The sequence below is a fragment of the Brassica oleracea genome, chromosome C3 (genome assembly GCF_000695525.1).
Source record: "Brassica oleracea var. oleracea cultivar TO1000 chromosome C3, BOL, whole genome shotgun sequence".
Classification (NCBI taxonomy): Eukaryota; Viridiplantae; Streptophyta; class Magnoliopsida; order Brassicales; family Brassicaceae; genus Brassica; species Brassica oleracea.
This window is the reverse complement of record NC_027750.1, coordinates 55679917-55689868: the sequence shown is the minus strand read 5'-3', so window position 1 is coordinate 55689868 and position 9952 is coordinate 55679917. Positions and strand designations below refer to the sequence as shown.

Sequence of the window (9952 nt, the reverse complement as noted above, 5' to 3'; positions counted from 1 at the left end):
CTTGATTGTTTAGTGAATTAGGGTTTGGTTTCTGTTAGATAATTAAAAAAAAAATGTGATGAATGGGTTAGCTATGTTCGGAATCGCTTGTTAATGTTCAAGTTGCTCCTATCTCACCCGGGTTTGTGAACTCTTTAAATGTTTAAACTCTTGAAAATAATATTGTTATAGTTAGTTTTTGAAAGTGAGATTGTTAATGTTAGCTCTACTTTAATTAAAGGTGTGATTTTTAGTGTTATGTCAAGTTGCGAGTAGGAAATGAATGTTTTGGTTTAGGCTTAGGTAGATAGGTTTGATAAAATTGTAGTTGCCTTCGTATAGGATGAGTGAAGTTTCTGTAGTTGCCAGTAGGAAATGAATGTTTCTGTTCTTGCTACTGCTTACATAGCTGTAGTTGTGTGAAGTGTTATTTGGGTATAGCTTTGTAGTTGTGTGAAGAGTTATTACTTGAATGCTGTAAGGGAACTTGAATGCTTTGTAGTTGAGTGAACTGTTAGGAGGAATTTAATGAGGATTTCTAGTTTTGTGAGATGGTTAAAGGTTTCGTTACTATGGTTCGCGCTTTAAAATTGGTTTGATGTTTTAGTTTGTTTGGTCTGTTTGTTTGTGGCTATATGATTGGATCTTGTTTGTTTCTAACCGCAATGTGTGTAGTATATAATTTGGCTATATAATTTAGTTACTTGATTGGTTTTTTGGTTGCTATGAGTGTAGTAACTGATGATTAGACCCTGGTAGTTTATGGTTAGGTCATTACTGTCCTTAACTTTCTCAACTATTTAACAACCACCTTCTTTCACTCTTGTTTTCGAAATCAAACTAGTCTCCGGTTTCTATCGGTCTCTCTTATATAATCTCTTTTGTTGTAATCGTTATGGATTCAAGGAATCCATTGAATCCATATGGTCAAACCCCTAGTTTAGTCGGCCTCCTTAACAGTCAGAACTTTCCTTATGAAAGTTATCAAGCGGGTGTCCACTTTGGAGAATCACAACAGTCATCAGAGATCCCTCCTTTTAGTTCACAAGAAACCGAGACACCAGTGGGCTCTAATAAGGAGAGAAAGAAGTGGACACCAGCTGATGACGAGGTTATAATCAGCGCTTGGATAAACACGTCTAAGGATCCAGTTGTAGGAAATTCACAGAAGCTAGGGACTTTCTGGTCCCGAGTTGGTGAATATTATGATGCATCTCCACATGCAGTACAAAGTGGTGACCCAAGAGAGCATCTCAATATAAAGCAGAGGTGGCACAAGATTAACGATTTCACTAACAAGTTCTGTGCTGCATATGCAGCAGCAGAGAGACAGATCACCTCTGGTCAAAGTGAAAACGATGTTCTCAAGGTTGCGCACGACATCTACTTCGCTGATCACAAGAAGAAATTTACTCTAGAGCATGCGTGGTGTCTTCTGAGGTTTGAGCAAAAGTGGCTAAGCCTCAACACTCCTAAACCGAGTGGTACTTCTAAACGAAAAGGTTGTGAGACTCCTTGTCAGAGTACAAACACGACTGCTGCTGATGATGAGGTCCGGCCTGAAGGTATAAAGGCCGCTAAGGCTAAAAGGAACACGGGTAAAGGAAAGTCAGTGGCTGAGTATGCAACAATTATGGATATGAAGAGGGAAGATTGGGAGATGAAGAAGGATGATTTGGATAGGAAGGAGAGACTATCTAAGCTCGCTATTCTAGACACTCTCTTAGCCAAAACAGAACCACTGAGTGTGGCTGAAGAAGTTGTCAAGACTAAGCTACTAAACCTGTTGTTCTGAGAAATAGTTCTTCGCTTGTTTCTAAAAATGCTTGGTGTTTGGTTTTCTGCTTTTTTTTTTAATATATGTCTGTGTTTTATTAATGTATGTGTTGAAGATCAATGTATGTCTGTTTGTTCTCTGGTTGCAATCTTGGTATAAATGCTTTGTGTTTGTTCTCTGGTTTGTATTTCTGTTCTCATCGTTCATTAACCTTGGCCATCTAATTGTTTGTGCAGGTTTAGTATCTATGGGAAGGTATAGCTACAACCAACCTTCAAGCTCGGATCCGTATGGTGACAGGGCTGACAGTGGGTACAGCGAGACGGAGGAGTTAATCCGTCGTGACCAAGCTCCGCAATATGGTGAAGTGGCTCAGTATCCTCCGCAACCCGAGGTGGAGTTCGGTTTCCCACAGACTTGTTACTGTGGTGGCGAACCACGTTTAGCAACATCAAGATCAAGCACCGATCCAGGGAGGCTGTAATGCTCATAGTTTTAGTTGTAATAGGTGTGTTGATCGCCTTTAAGTGATGCAAGACGATGGTTGCGAGACTTGGCTATGTTCTGTAATGTCGTATTATCATTATCAACTTTCCTCTATGTGTTATCATCTTTGTAGTTCTGCAGGACTTATAGTACTATTGTATCAATGCTATTTTGTTTCTTTCCTCTACAAATCCCGTGAACTTTATAAAACCCCATACCCGTGACCTTTATAAAACCCCTTACCCGTGAATTAAAATCCAAAACATCACTCATACCCGTGAATCCACCCCGTGTATAATTTGAAAAGAAACACAACACGGGAAGACATATGGTTCTCTATAAATATGAGAATGGTTCGATCATTATACATATACTCATTTCAATTCTCTAAAGCAATATCATCTACTCATTTCAATACTAGAATTTTTTTTCCCTAAAACTGGCATCTTCATCTCATTACCATTACCACAAAAATGATGATGATGATGATGAATTTGAATCTGTCTTTGAAGATTTATTAGAAATTCCTGATAGTATTCTGGAACCGAAAGAGCGGAAAAAACGTATATTTATCGAGAGAGACCGGGAATAAGGCCATCGACAGCTCTGGAATGATTATTTTTCGGAAACTCCAACATACCCGCCCAATATATTCCGGCGACGGTTTCGAATGAGTAAGCCGTTGTTCATGCGTATTGTCCACCGTCTCTCTACGGAAGTTCAGTATTTTGCTCCTACAGAAGATGCACTTGGAAGGTCAAGTCTATCACCGATCCAAAAATGCACGGCAGCAATTCGTCAATTAGCATATGGTGGTGGGGCCGATACGGTAGACGAATATGTTCGACTTGGTGAAACAACAGCTAGGAATTGCTTGCACCAATTTACTGCCGCAATTATAGACTTGTTTGGCGATGAATACCTAAGACGTCCAACACCGGAGGATCTTGAAAGACTACTACATAAGGGAGAACAACGTGGATTTCCAGGGATGATTGGAAGCATCGACTGTATGCACTGGGAGTGGAAGAATTGCCCCACCGCTTAGCATGGTATGTATTCACGAGGAACCGATAAACCAACGATTGTCCTCGAGGCCGTAGCTTCTTATGACCTCTGGATATGACATGCATTTTTTGGAGCTCCAGGTAATATGAACGATCTAAATATTCTTGATCGATCACCTGTTTTTGATGACATTATTAACGGAGTAGATCCGGAAGTCAACTTCCATGTTAACGGAAGGGAGTACAATTTGGCCTACTATCTCACTGATGGTATTTATCCGGAATGGGCGACATTTATTCGATCTATCCGACTACCACAGGGTCCAAAACATTCACTATTTGCTACAGCCCAAGAATCAGTCCGAAAAGACGTTGAGCGTGCCTTTGGAGTCCTACAAGCTAGATTCACCGTTATTAAAAATCCATCTAGTTTATGGAAAAAAATCGAAGATAGCTAATATTACGAGAGCATGTATCATACTCCATAATATGATTTTCGAAGATGAACGACGTACATACGATCAAGATGAGACGTTTCAAGATCAGAATGTTTCATTTTGCGTTAAGATGCCTACAGAGATTTTTAGTTCACTTGATCGTCGAGCAAGAGTTCGGGGTAGACCAGTCCATCAACAATTGAAACATGATTTGATCGAACATATATGGGATAAATTTAGATCTTAAAATTAAAATCGGTGAAGTTTATGTTATTGTAATTTTTTCTAACTTTGTAATTTTTTTTTCTACTTTGTAATTTTTTTTTCAACTTTGTAATGTTCTTATGTTTTATTATAAAATCCTACCAAACAATTATCAAAAAAAAACAAAATTTAATATTTTGCTAAGAACCTACCAAAACTTCTACCGATAATCTTTACTTTTACTGATGTATCTTACCAAAATCTCTTAATCTAATTATATTATTAAAGTAGTACTAAGATATGCAATTGCATATCTAGCAATGCTGATGCCCTAAAGAGAGACTGCCACCGGATATGGTCCCTTTTGATTATTTCAACGATTCTGTCTTAATTAAATTGCTTTTTATGAAAAATACTAACTAGCTATCCTCACTAAACATTCAAAATTAGTGAAGTTTCAAAAAAAAAAAAAACATTCAAAATTAGTGATCAGCAAGAGTTGTTCACACATGAAGAGTTTACAAACTTACAACAACACACATCCTCTAATACATGGATGCATGTCTAAACTCTCTTTCAACACACATGAAAACAAATACCAAACCAAGATTATAAAACCACTTGATCTGGTCAAGAGCAAGAAGCTCGATTCTGGTACTATTTTATTTAAGTGGATAGGATGTTAAGAAGAGACACTCTAGCTTGTATCATCACTTTGAACAATCCTTCAAGTCCCTCTTCCAGCTCTTCCATGGCTGTCTCCACGTCTTTCGCTCTAACCACTGCACATTGAATCATCTCACTTACTTCCTCACTTATCTCTTTCTCCTCTTCTTGATCTTCCCTTGTCGTCACCACAACGACCTTCCCAAGCTCAGCTTCCATAGCTTCAAGCTCAATGCAAGAAAACTCTTTCTCATGATGATTATGATCTATTCCTTTCTTAACAAGCTTCATAACAATCCCCCAACCTTTGGATTGATGATGATTCTTACTCTTTAACCCTTTTGGCGACGACAAGAACGACAATACCGTGCGTAAGACGAAACAAGTGATCACACTTGTTTCTTGCATCACTCTAACCAAAGCACTCAATTCTTGATCATCACCACCACCACACCAAACACTACTCTCTAAACACGCATCTGTCTCTTTCGACATCACCATATACTTCTTGATCTCTTTCTTGATCTCTTTACGCGACGCCAGGTAAGCATCAACGTCACCCTCGAGGCTAAACTCACCTCCCTTCTTGCTCCTTCTCAATGCTGACTGAAGCTCAACAACACTCTTTTTGATCCTCGACGCACCGTCTTTAGCTCCTCCACAAACCTCTAAGTACTTCAACGACACTTCAAGAAGCTCATCCATCAAACCACCATTAAGAAGAGCTTGTTGAGTTTCAGAAGAAGACTTGAAGAGATCTTCGCTTAAAGATCTATAGATCTCAGTGAGACCAGAGAGACCGTCACGGACCATCGTCCTCGACTCCAATGAAGACGACCCCAAAGCTCTAACCCTGGAGACAACTTCTTGAATCCTCCTAACACTTGGATGCAACCGAACCGGTAAGCTAACACATCTAGCTTTGTATGATTTGTGAAATCTCGGAGACACTGAAGACACATACATATCAAGTAATGATGATCAAATGGGGTTTTGAGTTGTGCTTGTTTGGTCCTTTAGTAGGGTTTATATAAATAATTAAATACACATATTCAGTGACATAAATGTCAATGAGGTAGGGCCTATCTAATTAGACTAGGAAGTGAAGACCATGTGAAGTGAGTATGGGTACTTCACTCAGGAGGACCAGAACACGTAATAAGACTCATTAAATGCTATATGCTTGAATTTTAGTTGAATCCTTGACGAAGTTCGATGTTTCGGTTTCGATTACTAAAACCGATACTTTTTACACCTCTTTTCATGTACAGAAGCCACCGTCCATTTATGATTCTTTAATATTATCGTCATTATTTAATTTAACTTTTATCATCGTTGGATTTTTGCATCTCTTGAAGGTTACAGTTACAACTTACAAGGCTATTTATTTACTATTTATTTGTGTATGTGTGGGGTACCTACCTCAATCTCGATTTTGAAAGAAAGATCTTTGAAAGATTTTGTTACATTATTTATATGATATGTATGTGGATATGCTATTGCATGGATGCTTTGGTCCCACGCAATGGACGATGCCTCCCTTAAATAACACCGTCACACTTCACCACCAATTATGCTACCATGAATTTAGGTGTGTCCATTAGGTTTTCCATTGATCAGGTTTAGAGTCTTTACTCTTTAGGCCCTTTTTGTTTATTGTTTATTGTTTATCGTTTATCTTTAGTTTCTCTTTAAGAATTAATATGTTTATAAATATTTAAGTGAAGTTACTTTTGATACAATGGATGACGAAAGAATGAGTGATTTAATTATATAAACATGTACAATTTTAAATATATTAATAAAAATTTCTTGATTATACAAAATTCGTAATGAAGTATGACGTATATTAATTATGATACGAATCCAAATTATATGTGTAGAGTGTAGTCTGTACAGATTTGAATTATTTTTTTGAACAAAGTTACGTAAATCACGTAAAACCTATAATTATATTATCATCATTATATTGACGATACAATTATACATATCTGCTATATTTGGTGTGGATGTGGATCATACGATTGGGCTCATGCATATTGCGTTTTAGATGAGGAAGCAAGTGAAAGAAAATATCTAGAGTGTCCTGGTGCATATGTTTGGTCCACGCCACATACTTGCGCTCATCTCTTTCAGTTAGGCCCAACTAAATAGCAATAGTGAATGTTAATGCCTCGTAACTGGCTCAGCCTTGCTGTGTATCAACATAACTCAGCTCAAATCTAATGATTTATCGAAATCTCTAAAGATCCGACTTTTTGGGTTGATGAATTAAATCAAAATCAACACAAGGCTTTCGAACTGAATTGAATCAATGCAGAAAAGGTATCATGATTCTGCATCAATAACATTTATGGGTATATGACACCAATGTTGGTTCTATTTTACAAAATTTCTCTACATTTATCAATTTAATGAGTGTACAAAAATATTAGTATGCTTTTACAGTGCATGTCTCTTGGCAAGTTATCTAAAATAGAGTGCCCACTAATGTACTTGTAAAAACCTAGTGAGAGATTATGTTGAGAAGAGAGGCTCGTGTTCTTATTAACCTTCGAAACAACCCTTCGAAACTCTTCTCAAACCCACCAATGCTCACCTCAACCTCCACAAGCTTCTTTTGTAGATCATCATGAGAGCTAAAGTCTCCGCAAATAGCGTAATCCAATGTCTCCAACTCGATCTTGGTCGCATCATGATTATACTTTTTCTTAACTAGTAACGAAGCCAACTTACTCTTCATGCTACTTTGTGTCCCGGGCAAGAACACTAATAACGACTTCAACACCACGACATTAACCGAAACTACTCGTCTCATCACATCTATTACCACCCCAAGATGTTCATTGTCATATGAACTTGAACCACCTTCGATTTTCTTCAAGGATCCTAGAAGCTTCTTAGCTTCTTTTCTCATGTTCTTTCTAAACCCGACATATCTTGAGATAGCCACATCGAGTTGGTCTCCTCTTCCTCCGGCTACTTTCTTTCTTCTAACACATGATTGAATATCACGAACATGCTCTTGAGTCTCCGCCATGAGGTCCCTCGAGACTCTGCAAGTATCCATTAGTCTCAAAGACTCATCTAGCATCTCCTCCACGAACTTCGATCCATAAGAAGACATAACGCGTTGTGTCGAACCCATCTTCAGAAACTCCTCCACACAATCATAGAGGTCCTCCAAACTAGCCAAACCCATCAAGATCGATTCGGACGAACTCGTCGTGGCATTTATCGTTTCTACCTTACTAAGAGCTCCTTCGATCCCAAACGTGCTTGGATGTGATCTGGAAGATAAACTTGTAGATCTTAATTGTTCTTTAATGATCATATTCGACATCTTTTTCTGTTTTGTGTGTTTTGTGTTTCTTTCTTCTTTGGTTGATCTGCTTGATTCAACTTGCCATGCACATGCATATATATAGCATAGGGTTTTGTCTCATCATAGGTCAAAATAACTTCAATTTTTAATTTGATTGGTCCGATTATTACTGGCAAATCTTGTGACACTCTGAGCTGTCGGGCTATTATTGTGGTCAACTTATTTAGCCACAGAGATGAAGCCTGATGAGTCATCGTCTATGTTGCCTCAGGTTTCGCCACATTATCAATTGACCTTTCGAGATTTTTTCGTTTTTAATAAAATTGACCTTTCGAGTTAACTAGAAATACCCAATGCTCTTTAAATCGTCTCGGTAGGTAACGAGATCCAGATCTTCCTCTTGTTATCGTTTTTTCTTATGTACATAGTTTGCTTGTTACGGCTTCTAACGAATGAAATTCGTCAAAATAAGACTAACTGTGTATATATTGATTGCATGACGTCTCGCATTACATCAAGTGAAAGAGGGGCTACATCAAGTGTAAGAGGGGCACGTGTTTTGAGTTGATTTGCTTGTCAGTTGCGAACAAAAATATATCACTGCCACTGATGTATTTGATCAGTGGAAATGGACTTTATAACATTTACATTAGGATCTCTGCACAATTATCTCCTTTTGCATAGTTTAGCTATCCCTATGTGGTCATGCATGAAACCAGCAAAGTCAAACTCTCTCTAGATTATTAAGAATCTAACTTTTTAAAAGGTTCTTTCAGTTAGGGTTTCTCTCAACTCTATCTCTCCCAGCCGTCACACAAACTTTTGATTCTCGGTGGTCCCCCGACGTCCGGTTTCCAGATCTGGCGTTGGAGGCTTTCTCTACCCTTTTCATCTTGTCTTATCTTTGCCTTTCATGGAGTGTTCTCTTTCCGGCGATATGTTTTGATTCTGGAATACGACGGAAACCCTTAGTCTTGTTCTGACCGCGGCCGAGCAAAGCAAAGAAGGTGGAAGACAAGTCTCTGGAAAAGAAACGAGTCGGGTGAAGAGGACAGTCCATGAAGGGTCGGCGTTTAGGGTTTGGACAGAGCCGTCGATTGATTTTCCGGTTTTGAATCATTGGCTCTTTCCACCGAGACGGAGGCGCGTGGCTTCGTTTTTCGTCCTCTCCCCCGTAGATCTGGAAGCTGGTCCGTTTCAGCGGCTTGTGGCTCAGTTTCGAAAGGTGAGAGGCGCGTGTAGGGGCGGTGGAGCAGACTTGGTGCTTGGTGGCCTATCGCCTTTATCCTCGCCACTGAACGTCGTGGGATCTCTTTCTCTCAACGGCTTGAACGGAGTTCATACGGTCGATGTGTGTCAACCGGACTGGCACATGAGTCAGGTGCTCCTGAAAATCCCTCATCTGTGTTGGGTCGTCTATGGCCTAGTCAGCGGTTGGATGGCTGGAGATTCTTTTGGACAAGCGGAGTTCAGGCCACTAGCGTGAAAGTTTCTTCAGGTGAAGCTGTTCTTCGGTTCTCGGAGACAGGACGTGTCAAGATCTTAGCTTTTCTCGAGTGGTCAACAGGAGAGTTCGGGTTTTGGTGGCAACATGTTTTGAAGAAAATCATTCTCAGTGCCGATTCGTTGTCTTAACCCGGTAGATTTGCTTCTTCTTCTGTGTTGGAGGTGCTGGACTGCAAGTGTTGCAGAAGTTTCAACCTGACTTTTTGGGGATATGCGGACGTTTCAGGTTTCGACTCCCCGGCAAGGTTGCAAAGCTACATGTTCCTGGTCACTCGGTTCTTCTAATTGAGAGTATGCGCCTTTAAGGTGTTAACGCGATTGATCATGCACTACACTCATATCTTATGGAATCAATGGCCCGGTCTTTATTTGTCACTCTCAATTAGTATGTCTCAGATGCCTAGGAATAGCTTTGTAATCTTGTGTTAGAGGTAGAATTAGGTGGTTTAAGAGGCGGTTCATCTCGGGTCGTGGGATGAATTCGTTTCGTTGTAGTGAAAAATACACTGTCGATTCGATTGGGTAGCGTAGGATCCTTCTAAGTGTTCCTAGGTGGTACTAGATC

At 39.4% G+C, this 9952-nt stretch overlaps 2 protein-coding genes across 2 annotated transcripts; both read right to left on the bottom strand.

Moving 5' to 3' along the window:
* Nucleotides 1-4376: 4376 nt before the first annotated feature.
* On the bottom strand, nucleotides 4377-5573 carry LOC106332193. Its single transcript, XM_013770672.1, has one exon. The coding sequence runs from the start codon at nucleotides 5520-5522 to the stop codon at nucleotides 4557-4559; it is 966 nt and encodes a 321-aa protein (XP_013626126.1). The 5' UTR covers nucleotides 5523-5573; the 3' UTR covers nucleotides 4377-4556.
* Nucleotides 5574-7062: 1489 nt separating this feature from the next.
* LOC106334337 lies at nucleotides 7063-7899 on the bottom strand. Its single transcript, XM_013772637.1, has one exon. The coding sequence runs from the start codon at nucleotides 7897-7899 to the stop codon at nucleotides 7063-7065; it is 837 nt and encodes a 278-aa protein (XP_013628091.1).
* Nucleotides 7900-9952: the final 2053 nt, after the last annotated feature.

Bases quoted from the DNA above. Each gene is read 5' to 3' on its own strand.
- LOC106332193 (XM_013770672.1), bottom strand. From the start codon at position 5,522: ATGTATGTGTCTTCAGTGTCTCCGAGATTTCACAAATCATACAAAGCT.
- LOC106334337 (XM_013772637.1), bottom strand. From the start codon at position 7,899: ATGTCGAATATGATCATTAAAGAACAATTAAGATCTACAAGTTTATCT.